General features: G+C 38.5%; 1 protein-coding gene across 2 annotated transcripts in view; it reads right to left on the bottom strand.

The window, feature by feature from the left end:
- The window catches only part of LOC121434765 (RUN domain-containing protein 3B), a 158,332-nt gene that overhangs the window by 106,996 nt on the left and 36,247 nt on the right, over positions 1-15,089 (bottom strand). For both annotated transcript variants that reach the window (XM_041633726.1, XM_041633727.1), the window contains exon 3: positions 7,526-7,659. In XM_041633726.1, coding sequence (XP_041489660.1) covers positions 7,526-7,659 — 134 coding nt within the window. The remainder of the gene's footprint in view (positions 1-7,525; positions 7,660-15,089) is intronic.

Below are 15,089 nucleotides of genomic sequence, written 5' to 3'. Positions count from 1 at the left end.
TAAACACATGAAGCAGTCTTTCAGTAGTTCCTCCAGCAACACGTGTGAGACAATTTTCTACTTATGCCCCAAGAAGAGATTTTCATACCAACAATAAATTACAATATATGATCAATCACAAGCCGAAATCAACAGCTACTAAATCTGTTGGTAAAGATGCTACTATAGATTTAAAATAGAAAAAAAAAAAAAAACGACAAAACGCCAAGGACTGGGGATGTAGCTCAGTGATACAGCATTGGTATAGCATGCTCCAGGCTCTGGTTTTAACTCCACCCCACTGATAAACAAAACAAAAACAAGAAACAAAGCTCAACTCAGATGTCAGCACATTTCAGCCAAGCATCATGGAGACAATTCTGACTTGTGAATCATTTAACAAATACAAGAAAGTGTTAACCCTTTTTAGTAGCTGGCATTAGCTAGTCTTTGTTAATACTCCAAAATATTCCTTACAGATGTATAGGCTTCTGTGTAGGTATGTGGCTGTACTTGCCTGTTTATGTGTGGAGGTCAGAAGTCAATTATAGGTTCTTTATCTATTGCTCTATATCTTTCTTTCTTTTTGAGACAATGTCTCTCATTGAACCTGGGGTTCATTTGGTTGTTCTGGCTAGATTGACTGCCACATGGGATTCACCCGTCTCTGCTCTAATCCCCCAGATCCCTGACCTGGAGTTATAGACCAGGGCAACCACACCAGGATTTTGGGGGGGGGGGGGTGTTGGACATTCGAATTCAGGCCATCATGCCTGGGCAGCAAACACTTTACTTCACTGGGTTATCTCTCCAATCCTTTTTGTAGCCTATTTAGATTGAAAGAATATAAGAAATAATATCTAAAGAGATTTTAAGTATCATTTACTTTCATTTCTACTTAGTCCTTCCCAAATCTCCAGGAAAATTCATAACAACTAACTAACACAGAAAGCAATAGCACTAAAATAGCAATGGGAGTAAAGATCATAATCAATATGTATATTATGCTCAACCAGAGGACTTGGAGAAAGGCATGGAAATGTCTACAGATATATGAATTCAGCTACTCATGGACAAGGAGCCAATCTAGGAAGTGATAAAAAACAGTCAGGCGAGAACGGCAATGCTGCTGGGGAGAAAATCAACAATGGGGATTACCTGCAAGCCAAGCTTCCTACTCCCCTGACTTTTAGCTTGCCCTGCACTCAGTCCATTGTTCCTTTTGAGTGAGCCTGGAGGAACCCACATGAGGTGGGGCTGATTGAAACAGGAAGGAAAAGGCAAGCTGTTGGGTGCCCAAGAGTCTCCAGATTCTCACTGGAAACAGTCTAACAGATGCAGAAGCGAGTAGTGGGCTGTGGAATCAAAAGGCTACCCTGTCACAAGTACAGAAGTAAGCGAAGGCACCGTCCAGAGAAAATTAGGCACAGGAGGCTGTGCTGTGGCTAGATAAGAATGTGGGGCAAGCCCTGCTTCCTGATTTATTAATTCCAGTCCACACAGAGCTGGGCTGCACTCAGTTTCCTGTCCTTGAATTGCGTGGAGCTCTCTGTTGTGGTAACAAATTGTGCTAATTTTAATGATTTATTTTTTTTCAATGAAAGAACTTTTAGTAGAATGGAAAAACAAACAAGACTTATGAAAGCTGTTGGCCACAAAGATATAGAAAGCCTAAAGCGATGTTATGGAACTTATACTTTATTCCTTGACAATGGCAAATCACTGAGACTTCAAAAAAAAAAATCATGAACATAGATAGCTCTTAAGGACAGTATTGTAAGACTCCGTTGAAAGATTTCTGTGTATACTAAAATAGTCGCCATAAAATTGGTGTGTTTGGTTATAATATTATCCTTACTTTACTATATGATGAGACAAACAAACAAAAAAAATGCCATTAGTAAAGAAAAAAAAAAAAAACCCGTCATCTCATCCCCAAACAGACTCATCTATGAGCTCTACCTTCCTGTCTCATCCAAGAAGGAGATGTCATCATTTAAAAGAGAAAAAAGACATCAAAGAGTAAAGGTATCTGCCTTGATACATTTGACAAAAGACAGTCTAAATTTCACACAGATCTCCACCAGATTACAAATGGATCTGCACGGAGGAGCACAGTTTAGTTACAGTTCAGCCTGTCAGGATATGCAAATGTTCTCTATTTCAGGTCGGTCAAGCGGTTATTTTTCAAAGAATTTTCCAATTTCCATCACTTTTGCAGATTTTACTGTCTACAGCAGTGGTTTTCAACACTCCAAATGCTGCGGTCCTTTAATATAGTTCTTCATCTTGTAGTGACCCCAACCACGCAATTATTCATTGTCACTTCATAACTGTAATTTTGTTACAGTTATGAATCATGATGTAAACACCAGTTATGCAGGATACTTACTCCCAAACAGGTCAAGACCCACAGGCTGAGAACCACTGGTCTATGGGATCTATGGGGTTGGTGTTGTCTTCATTCTGGATATTTTATAATCTGTTCTATTTCATTAAGAGACTTGCTGAAATCTATTAATTATACCAACCGTCAAAAAGGACCCACAGCTTTTAGTTTGCTGTTCTGGATAAACCTGCTTCAACGTGATTGGAGTGTTGCTCTTTCTTCTCTTTCCTTCTACTCAATTACTACTTATGTGCTTGCGTTTTGAAATGAAATCTCTGATAACTGATTTCTAGCATTTCTCGTTAATCAAACACACACAAAAGCCTTCTTAAGTCTTTTGATTATTATTTCCTCTTTGACCAATCAGTACTTAGAGGTCCTTCAAATTTTCACTCATAAAAGCATTTTGTTGTTCTGTTGGTACCGAGTCCAGCTTACTTCCACAGTGGTTACAGAACCTACTTTACGTGGTTGAGTCCTTTGGAGGCCATTGAGATCAGTTAGGCTCAGCAAATGGTTAGTTTGACGAGAATTTTATTTCATAGCTAGCTCTTTTAAATGTTCAGCTTCCCAATACTCATCTTTGCTTCCATTTATTTAGTCATTGCTATTATTTAAGAGTTTATCACATTTATTACCCATAGTTCGGTTTCTTTTGTAGTTTTCTTGGTATCAGTCATATTTTTCTTTTCTTTTTGGAAACTATGTGTTGCTGCACAGCCCAAACTGGCCTTGACCTTGGGATCCTCCTCAGCTTCCTGAGAGCTGAGGTAACAGGCTCGTACCACCACACGTAGCTTGATGTCCTTGATAAGCTTAATTTGATCTAATAACAGGTGCTGTTAACAATAACCTGGAGCACTTATTCCTTTCTCTCCACAGCTAATATTTTTCCTTGGGGATCATATAGAAGGGCATCACTTTTAGACCTTTTTCTGTTGATCCTTGTGAACTGTCTGGAGTATTTACAAAACATACTTCCTAGTTTTTCCAGAACTTAATCTCTTATTTCTACAGAATAAAATGAAAATCTTCAGTCAGTTAACTGCTGCTTAATCCAAGCTCACAGACCATCTGACTGCTCCCCTTTCTCCAAGAAATCAGACTCCGCCTCTCCCCATATCCCTTTCCACCATTCCCTTCTCTCTCTTCCTGCATGGTAAATTTATGGCTCTACCTTGTATATGTCCACTGGGATGCAAGTCAGGCCATGATAGATGTGGTATGAAATTTGCTCACCCCCAAACCCTGTTCGTGTCACAACACCACCCACCCTTTTCTGGAACGTCTCTCCTTTCAGAAGGGGCATGCCATGCTCTGCATGGTGGTTATCTCTCTTATGTAGTTCCTCTTGGGATTTGAGAAAAAGTCTCTTTCCCTTCAATGCCCCATCTTCCTGCTGACAGTCTGATGCTGTCTCTTCAGATTCTTTCTGACTTCATGGCTACATTATGATGGCCCTTGTGGTTATCAAGTTCTCTCTTAAAATAAGGCTCATTCTGAAAAGTAATTTTGTATTAAAAAGCTATAATTCTTATTGTTTTTGTCGCCTCAATTACTTTCTGCATTTTGGGGACAAGCCAATTATGTACATATGATTCTAGCCTGTATTAAAGGAGTTTACAACACCTTTTATGTGCATGTTGCCTAATTTAAATTTGAAAACTAGAAAGTTAGTTTCTTATTTTATATTATCCAGTGTTTTGTTACCAAGCTAAACTCTTTATAAATCCATGTTTCATGTAACTTCACTTGAACAATTTCCCCATTGTAAGTCAATAGATATATATTCAATGTACATGTCACTGAACATAAATTATATAAATTATAAACAGTAATCCTTCATAATGACTCAACAACTTTACAACACTAATTTGTTTTACTTCTCCATGAGTCTGTGTGCTTACACTATGATTAAGTATTTCTCCCATAAAATATGTTTACTGGAATCTGGGGATTTCATCATCCAGTAGAAAAGGAGCTATCCCAGATGCAGGAAGCCCTTCAAGAAGCAAATTACCGCACTTCTAAAAATGACTTAATCTGTGTAATACAATACTGGAAACTTATAAAAACTTTTTTCATTCAATTGTTGTGAGAGACTTACTCAAGCCAAATAATCCTCTCTGTATGCAGCTGTTACACACAGCGTGTGCCGTGCTGAGGAAACAAAGGCAACAAGCGCTGCTCATATGCAACCAGGTGGAGAGCAGGACTAGATTGATTATAGGAAACTGCATTTGTTTTCTTTTGCTGAGCAGTGAGTTTCAAACTTAGAGGCTGTGAAGGACATCGACTCCGTGTCTCACACTAGTCATGAGTCCGCGGCCACACCAGGACCTTCTGCCCAGGGTCACACAAAAGGGGGCCACAGGGAGACATCTACATCCAAGTTCACGCCAGCTCCTGCAGGCTGCCAGCTCCTGCAGGCTGCCAACTGACGTCACCTTTCTTGTCCTCGTGGCTTTGGTTGTGTCCACTTTCAACCTGTGGAAGTGATCAGCATTTTCATGTTCTGGTTCTCAGTCTTATCCCAGCCACTGATGGTTTCCGATTTTACCACCAGATGGGCCAATTCTGTTTCTGTTAAATTTGCAGTCGAAGCCCAACTGCCTTTGCCATTTATTGCATTTTCAAAGCCATTAAGATCATCAACAATATTCATTTTGGCGTCCAATTAAAACTATGGAGAACGTGAAGAAGTGATTCTCCATTACAAATGTTGTCTCATACTGACATTTAATGTCTAGAAGGCCACTAAAAACATGACAAACTAAAAGAAAGACTCTGGCAATGTGAGTCATTATTCCCTTTACCAAATCAGAAACTGAGATTTACGGAGGCGTCTTTCCCCCAACCTGAGTGACTCTAGCTGAATCTGAATGAACCCCAGACATGGTTTTTAAACGCAGACAACATCATGAGATTTGGAGGAGAGTAACGCCGGAGAACTACGTGTTTGAAAGGTTCTGATTATCTTCGAAGATCTTCTTTATGAAAACAACCGATTCTAAAACACACTTTCCTCATAGAAGTGTGAGAAGACGAGAACTTCTACTGTATAACTTCTACTTCTTTGTTATACAGTATGGCTTTCAGTTTTGAGCTTTCCAGGGATTCCTGTGTGTGTGAACACATGTGCCTCTGCATCTATATGTGTTTCTGGAGCTTTTCCTTCTGTTTATTTTGTCTTATTCTGAACTGTTTTGTTTTGTCTTGTCTTGTCTTATTTTTATTATTGCTCCTTAGATGCTTGTTTGTTTTCTATTACAGACGGAAAAGGTGTAGATCTGGATGGGAGGAGTAGAGGGAGGAACTGGGAGGACAATGAGCAGAGAAAATCACAATCAGAGTTTATTTTCTGAAAAAAAAAGCCTATTTACAATAAAAATGGGGGGGGTGGCAGGTTTAACGATTTTAGTAAAAGCTATCAGATTGCAATCTCAAGCAGACAGTGAAAAAAACCTTACGAAAATAAAAAAAAGTTTATGTGCTACAAGGGTTTGCTTGTATAGATTCAGTTCATCAAAAATACAACTAGTCTTTTTACCTAAACAAATTGAGATACCATTCCTAAGTCATAGGGAAAGCTAAAAGCAAAACTGATAGAAATTCAACTGAGGTCTAATTTCAATTTTAGAATTCTAAAATAATGAACTAACTTGATCTTCAAACTGTAAATTGTTATTTTTCTACTTAGAACAGTCCAATAAAACACAAAATATTTCTGAAACTAATGTTAAAACACCTTACATTAGCATGTTAGGCATTTTTAAAAATCTTTTTTGATTTGTTTATACAAATTTAAAAATTATGGAGGACCCAAAGAAAGCTTTTAGTTAGACTATATCTATTAATATTTCCTATACCTAACATTCTGAACCTCAGTAAATGGATATGTTTTTTTTTTAGGGTTCAATGGCATTTGCCCTGTAAGCATGAGCAACTAAACCACATAGAAGCCAGCATGACTGTAATTCTAGCACTGGGGGAGAGAGAGTCATTTCCAGAGATTCTCCAGCTCATCAGCAAGCCAGCCCAACCCAAACTAGCAGCCTTTCAGTTAGAAAAAGACCTTGACTTGAGGCAACAAAGTAAAGAGTGATAAAATCATATCCTGCTATGGCTTCTGTATGTGCATTCACAAATGTGCAATCTGTGCATCTGAATACAGCATACACCCCCCCCACACACACACACAGATACACACAGAAATATTTTCCGATACAGCTTACTATAACATCTAGCCTAGCTGGAACTAATTATGTTTCCCAAGCTGGCCCCAAACCCTCAATCTTTACTTTATGCCTCAGCCTCCCTAGTGCTGAAATTACAGGCATGTATAATCACGCCCAATCATGTTACACATTGCCATACTAAATTGAGTGGTCAATACCTAGTCAAAGCTTAAATTGAAGAATCAATTCTTACTATGTCATTCCATAGACATTCTGAAGTAAAACTGTTTATATATACATATTAATATATCTATGTCTATATAATATGTATATACTGCATGGTAGGAAAGCATTCAGTCTCATTTGATGCCACCACCTTCATTTGTGCACGTCTGGTCTCTATTGTATTGTTTATGCACAGTAGTGTAAATGTTAACACTGAGGAAAGAAAAGGAACACGATGTGTTGGTTTGGAGATTACAGACACCCAAAGAGAGGCCTCTGAAGATTCTACGGATTCCTCAGGAATAAATATATATATAAATACATATATAGGTTTTCCAAGACAACATTTCTCTGTGTAGCCACGGTTCTCTGTGACTTCACTCTGTATGTAGACCAGGCTGGCCTGGACTCAGATATTCGCCTGCCTCTGCCGCCCAAGTACTGGTATTACAGGCAAGCAGTAACATACCTAGCTTGCCGAGGATATACTTTAAAACTGTTTAACAGAAGATTTATAGTGAGTAGGTTCATATCCTCCCGCTACTCAAGATGCGACAGTGACAATTTGACAGACAGTATTATAAAATAAGCACACACAATGAAATAAAAGTAAAGCCTCTAAAAGTTAACCAGAGTAATGCGCAAATTCTCACAAAAAAAGGAAACATTTTTTTAATACAGAGTTCAAATATTTTCTGTCCAAGTAAAATAACTTCTAATTAGATCAGACATAGTTCAGATTGTCAAGCCTTACCTTAGCTCTGGAGGAACTGACATTTTCCATATTTTCAATGCTGCAGATACAGTTTTGAGAAACTTTCCGGCAAGCCACTCTGATATAGTCCCAGAAGCTACGAGGACTTTCATAACCAAACCAGGTTACTTGACCTTCAGGAGATAATTGTAACACAGAATAAATACGCTAGTCCAGAAAAGTCAAAAGGCACGAGCAGTAAAACTCCAAGTAGTGAATGATACTAGAGTGTGCGGTCTGGAGAAATCTTAGAGTCTCACTCGACATTTGCTCGAGTTACTTTTGAAATCCGACATAGTTAATTCTGAATTATTATTCACATGAAATGGAAAGGAACCAGACACTAAAAATATCTCATTGTCTGAGGTTTTCACTGCAGCACAGGAAGCTTTTCCCGAGCTTCCTGGACACTGGGTGAGCACTCCTTTACGTGGGACTAGTTGGATTATAAACCTTTTCTTTGGTGAAGAACAGAAAGTAAATGATGGGTATTTTTTATTCCTCTTTAAAAGGCTGTATTGACTCTACAAGCAATAAAACCAATGAGCATTCCGCATCCACTGGAGAGTCACACTCTTCTACCACGCTCTCCTGTCCCCACAAAATCCTCCTTCGAGAGTCATTGCTGGTTGTCACTTAGCCACCGACCTGTGAAAACCTGAGCTATACACCATCCTCATTTTTATGGCACTTTTACTTATCTGCATTCAACCATATCCCTTTAACTTTTTTCTTTTTTTCCCCTTTTTTTTTAATTGAGCTCTACATTTTTCACTGTTCCCTTCCCTCCCTCTCCTCTCCCCCCTTCAAACCTCCCCCAAGGTCCCCATGCTCCCAATTTACTCAGGAGATCTTGTCTTTTTCTACTTCCCATGTAGATCTATGTAAGTCTCTCATAGTGTCCTCACTGTTGTCTAAGTTCTCTGGGATTGTGGTTTGTAGGCTGGTTTTCTTTGCTTTATGTTTAAAAACCACCTATGAGTGAGTACATGTGATAATTCTTTCTGTGTCTGTGTTACCTCACTCAAAATAATGTTTTCTAGCTCCATCCATTTGCCTAAAAAATTCAAGATGTCGTTATTTTTTTCTGCTGTGTAATACTCCATTGTGTAAATGTACCACATTTTCCTTATCCATTCCTCAGTCGAGGGGAATTTAGATTGTTTCCATGTTCTGGCTATGACAAACAAAGTTGCTATGAACATAGTTGAGCACATGTCCTTGTGGCACAATTGAACCTCTTTTGGATATATACCCAAAATTGGTATTACTGGGTCTTGAGGAAGGTTGTTTCCTAATTTTCTGAGAAATCAGCACACTGACATCTAAAGGGGCTGTACCAGCTTGCACTCCCACCAGCAATGCAGAAGTGTTACCTTTTCGCCACAACCTCTCCAGTATAAGTTGTCATCAGTGTTTTTGACCTTGGCCATTCTTACAGGTGTAAGATGGAATCTCAGAGTTGTTTTGATTTGCATTTTTCTGATGATTAAGGATGTTGAGCATTTCCTTAAGTGTCTCTCAGCCATTTTTAGATTACTCTGTTGAGAGTTCTCTGTTTAGGTCTATACTCCATTTTCTTATTGGATTATGTGTTCTTTTGATGACCAATTTCTTGAGTTCTTTGTATATTTTGGAGATCAGACTTCTGTCTGATGTGGGGTTAGTGAAAATCTTTTTCCATTCTGTAGGCTGTCGTTTTGTCTTGTTGACCATGTCCTTGGTTTTACAGAAGCTTCTCAGTTTCAGGAGGTCCCATTTATTAATTGTCTGTGCTGCAGGGGTTATATTTAGGATGTGGTCTTCTGTGCCAATGCATTCAAGTGTACTTCCCACTTTCTCTTCTATAAGGTTCAGTGTGGCTGGCTTTATGTTGAGGTCTTTGATCCATTTGAAGTTGAGTTTTGTGCATGGTTGATAGATATGGCTCTATTTTCATTCTTCTACATGTTGATATGCAGTTATGCCAGCACCATTTGTTAAATATGCTTTCTTTTTTCCATTTGATATTTTTCCTTTTACTGAAAATAGATTTTTTTCTCACATACTATATGCTGATTAGAGTTTCCCCTACCTTCCCTCTCAGTTCTCCTCATCTCCCATCCAGATCTACCTTTGTCTCTCATTAGAAAACAATCAGGCTTCTAAGGAATAATAATAAAATATACTAAGAAAAAACACAAACCAACATATCAGACTAGGACTAGACAAACAAACAGAAGAAAAAGAGCCCAAGAGAAGGCACAAGAAGGCACAAAGTCCTATTCTTTCACACTCAGGAATCCCATAAAAACACTATGCTGTAAGAGGACCTGGTGCAGAGCCGTGCAGGCCCTTTGCACGCTGCCTCAGAGTCTGAGCTCATGCGGGCTTGCTCATGTGAATTTAGAGGGCCTGTTTTCTCTGTTCTCCCTGCCCTCTGGCTCTTACACTGCTTCAGGAAGAAGCTCCTCTATCCAACCTCATCTTTTATATTTGGATAATTACATGGCTGTGTCTGAAAAGACATTCTACTTGGTGTAAATTAATAGTTCTAAATAGGACTCAAGAGTCTCAGGTATATGTGAGCCTCTTTGTATAGTACGGTGTGTTTATTTTTTATTTTAATTAAATATGATTACATTATTTCTCCCCTTTCCTTTCCTCTGCCCAACCCCTTCCAATGCCCCCACTCCTGAAATTAATAACTTCTTTTTATTATTGCTACATACAAATATATAAATGCACACATATATAAATACAATCCATTGAGTTTGTTTAGTGTTACGTGTATATAATTATACACACTTAGTATTCTAAAGTGGAACGTGAGAAACATCTACTTTGGTTACCTGGAAATATGAATCTTACCCAGGAAGTTGTTTAATCTCACTACAGAAACATTTGCTTTTACACTTTAAATACGTGCTTCTTTATTTGGACTGAGGTATTGGTCTGAGCTCTTCCCTGCTCTAGTAATTATTTCTCTACAGGTGTTTTATAAATTGCAGTTTGGAGTCCAATGTCTAAAATATCTGAATAACTCCCAACCATGGCTACTAAATTGGACGGTTTTAAAAACAAACTCATGTCTGACCTTCCTCACTACTGAATAATCAAGATCCCTGGAGGAGGACTCAGGCAACAATCAACTAGCAGAAGTTCTACAACTTGTAACTCAATGTCCAGGACACTTATGATGCCTTTCCCTTTCTTCAATACGCCACGTGTTTTTTTTCTAGCTAGTCCTACTATCAACACACCCTGTTTCACTCACTTTTCTCTGCTTCAGGCAATCAGAACTCTACCTCTGCTTAGTCTATACAAACTCATTCTTACTATATGTCAACAAAAATAAAAAGGTGCCTATAAAGTTTTATTCAAAGGGCTCTAAAATTCAATGTCTCTTTAAAAAATAAAATCTTACTACCAATAAATAAAACTATGCAGGGATATTTATAATCTTCATCCTCCTCTTAGACTTTCCTAATTGCCCTGTTTCCGTCATCTGCTCCCTATACTTGTGTTTAAAAAGCTTCTCTATAATGACTCTGTATGTTTGTCTTTTAGGAACTTTTCATGTCATCAACTTGTTAGCCATCTAAAGTATGACATACAGGGAAGCAAAGAAGGCTGGGGGCTTTTGAGACACGTGGATCTTGAGATCGCTTTCTAGCTATGTGACATTGAACAACTATTTTAACTTCACTCTATGTCTGAGCTCCTCTGTCAATGTAGAGTCATGCTAATACCTACCTGATAGCATTGAGGGTCATACCAGCACATCCTGTATATGTCACAAGTAACACAGAACCTATTTTATATTAAGTACTACATAGATGCTTATATTGCCACTGTTAACCATACACAGTTAAGGGAAGTAAGTTCTTGTATCATAAAGCAAAGTAGAAATGGGATGCAAATTTGAGTCTTTTTTTATTACTTCCTTAGGTTCCAAAGAAGTTTCAAAGCAACCTTTCTAAAGTTCCTCAAAATGTTTCTAATCTCAGCCACTTTTCTTTGCCCCCTAGTATTTGAGATCATTTTATGAATTCAGAAGGTACAAGTGTCTAATTTCTCTTAACTGTAGTAACATATGATGCAGAGGGGAAAACGTACAACAATTCGCTTTGTTCTCAATCTCCCTAACAAGGAAGTACGGGAAACAGAAGTTAGAAAAGTAGGCAGAGAAAGGCAATACTGTATTTGACAGGCTGTAGACGGTAACCATGAAGAAAGATGGCGTATAAAGGTCTGTACTGATGCAGAATTTCCTCTGCAAGGAGATATTCAAGAGAAGCACGCTTTGCACAGGGCCTAATTTGTTCTTCAATATGCAGCTATAAACCTTCGTATATGTTCAAGAGTTTCGCATGGCTGGGGAAAATAATGTGCAAACTTTAGAAGAGCCCCGTTGAGAAGAGAAACAAAGACCTAGAAAACCAGAACTAGAATTGCATTCAGCAGCAGAGTGGACACTAAGCCCTACAGATTACTACAATGAACATTCTGCAGGAAATTAAATGACTTGCCTAAAAGAATGAAGATTTCCTGTACAATGAACTCAGAACTTATTCATGGGGTGGCATGTTATTATGATGCGAAAGGCCTTAAATAAAGCTGTGGCATCTTTATAGTAGTTTAACCAACTCAGCACACAAGATAAGCCTGCCTTCCTTCTTTCTCAGCCCAGGTACATGCAACATCTCCAAAGTAAGACTCTGGGTGCAAGACAAGAAACTTCACACGCAGAAGCATCGACTTTAAGAGAAGCTAACTCCCAGCTGGGTAGTGGTGGCACACACCTTTGATTTTAGCATTCAGCAGACAGAGGCGCGTAGACCTCTGTGAGTTCAAGGTCAGTCTGGTATATAAAGAGAGTTCCAGGATAGCCAAGGTTACACAGAGAAACCCTCTCTTGAAAAAGAGAAAAAGAGCAAGAGAAATAGAAGATAAACCCCTTGCTAGAGTCGCAAACAAAGCTCTTACACAAGCTGTCTACATATTCTCAAATTTTATCTAAATAATTTCTGAAGCTACAAAAATAAATTTAACTCTAAGAAACAAGTCCAGTTAGTTCATTGTTATTTAAATATTAAAGATAGACTCTTATTTATTTATTTAGAGATAGGGTTTCTCTGTAGCTTTGGATCCTGTTCTGGAACTAGCTCTTGTAGACCAGGCTTGCCTCGAACTCACATAGATCTGCCTGCTGCTGCCTCCCGAGTACTGGGATTAAAGGTGTGTGCCACCACCACCCAGCCGGAGTTATCTTTTAGAAGTTTTTGATGACTATGTGTATATGTACTTTCAATTATAAGCATAAATATAAAAATATCTGAATATATATAAAACATAACTTAGTCAATTTAATCATCTAAAACAAAATAAAATGTTTCATTAAAAAGCTAATAACTGAATTACTGTTAATATGAATTTTTATTTACTAATTTTGCTGCCTGTCCAAAAATAGTGCCAAGCTTGTGTTTTCCTGTCAGTGGCATCGTTAGCATAAGGTTTAAATACATGACTTGGCTGTATGGCGCATGTCTGTAATCCCAGTCTTATGGATGCTGAGGTGAGAAAACTGAAGAGTCAGAGGCCAGCCTGGACTTCAAAGGTCAAATAAATGTCAGTCCTAAAGAAATAAAACGTAACCCATGTCCATTGTGATTATGGCTATACATACAGCACATAAGACAAAGTAACTGTTTAAAATGATTACATGTGGGAATCCACATTAAGAAAATGAAAATATACTTGCTGTCTATGTTTTATCACTTGTCCTGCTCTAACCTTTGAAAAAATAACTTTCCTAATTAAACATGTGAAAAAATGTTAATTCATATTACAGAGGCTAACGAAACAAAGCTGGGCGGTGGCGGCGCACACCTTTGATCCCAGCACTCAGGAAACAGAGGCGGGCAGATATCTGTGAGTCTGAGGCCAGCCTAGTCTATCAAGTGAGTTCCAGGACAGCCAGGGCTGTTACACAGAGAAACCCTGTCTCAAAAGACAAAAATAAAAACACACACAAAAAAGCAGAGGCTCAACAATCATTTGCATATGGCAGGAAATTTAGTATATTTTCAGTGAGTAAATAAAGCTATTCAATCTAACAGGGAGAAAAGAAACTAAGAAATATGCTCCTGGTAAAGGTGAATGGATGCAGAGCAGTTACTGTTGATAGAACTCATGTATGTTTTGTTGCGTGACTGGGAATTTCATGCCGTTTCCTTGAACCTACAGTTTCCATACCATCAAGTATTATTATACAGCACTTAAGATGTTGAGGAATAATAACCCGACAATTATCACTATGAGTTCTAATAAATATAACTGCACAATATGTACAACTAATAAAACCAGGACTAAAGAAGGAAGCAATGGAAATATACAGGGTTATATGGGAAAGGAAGAATAGACTCATATAAATTAGTCTACAACAAGATTTTAATTTTAAAAATTAGAGAAAGACACTTGGACCCTCTGAATTAAACAAAACTGGAAGTTTTCCACAACCCATGCAATGAACCAGAAAAGATGACTTAACCGACACAGCCCTCTGCAGTACATCAGTTCCATGCTGTGTAGCTCAGTGGCAGGAGACATCACCAGCATACTGGAGATGAGCCAGCTCATTATTCTACACTGAATAGTTCAAATAAGAAGGCACACATACCCCTGAAGAAAGAAACACACACTTTTATCTCATAAACAACATGAACCCAATTAAGACACATGTGAGATGCTCCTCTAGGAAGAACACTAAGCTGCTGCCTGTGGCCTGAGCTACTGGGCTGTTGTAAGTCTTCACAACAAGCAGCAAGGGCGCCCTTTCGCTTGCACCACTCTCTCCAAATGCAAGAACTTAGGCGAGCCTCCACAGTGAGCAGGAGCCCGAATGCATGAGCTCACTTCTCATGTCAGAATTTGTAGGGCTGATTAAGAGAAGCTGTTTGAACTATCTGGCTCAGAAACTTTTGGATTTGTTTTTTGGGGGTGTTTTGGGATTTTTTTGTTGTTGTTGCTGTTATTGTTTCATTTTGATTTTTTCAAACAGGGTTTTTCTTGTGTAGCCCTGGCTGTCCCAAAATCTGTTCTGTAGATTAGGCTGGCCTCAAACTTACAGAGATCTACTTGCCTCTGCCTCCCTAGTGCTGGGATTAAAGACTAACACTACCTGAACTTTTTGAAAAAAATTATTTTTATTTTATTGGTGTTCTGCCTATATGTGAAGGTGTTAGATCCTGACTTTACAAACAGTTGTGTACTGCCATGTGAGTACCGGGAATTAAACACAGGTCCTCTGGAAGAGCAGCCAGTGATCTTAAACACTGAGCCATCTCTCCAGCCCCAAATGTCTTAATCATAATTAACAATCTTATTCTAGACAGAACAAAAGCAAACAGAAGCATACAGGCCAAACAAGAATCCACTAGATTCCATGCTATCTGTAGACAAGTCTCCAGTGTTTTCATTTGATGAACAGAAAGAGAGAGGCTCACACACAACCAGGTATTTATTTTTCTTCTGGCATCATAGGTGTGACAGACGGAGGAGAATTGGCTCATTGGTTTTCCTG

The sequence above is a fragment of the Microtus oregoni genome, unplaced genomic scaffold (assembly GCF_018167655.1).
Source record: "Microtus oregoni isolate MIOR12 unplaced genomic scaffold, Mior012 000044F_ref0000062, whole genome shotgun sequence".
NCBI classification, from domain to species: domain Eukaryota; kingdom Metazoa; phylum Chordata; class Mammalia; order Rodentia; family Cricetidae; genus Microtus; species Microtus oregoni.
Note: the sequence above shows the minus strand (reverse complement) of the source record. Positions and strands in the feature narration are given on the sequence as shown.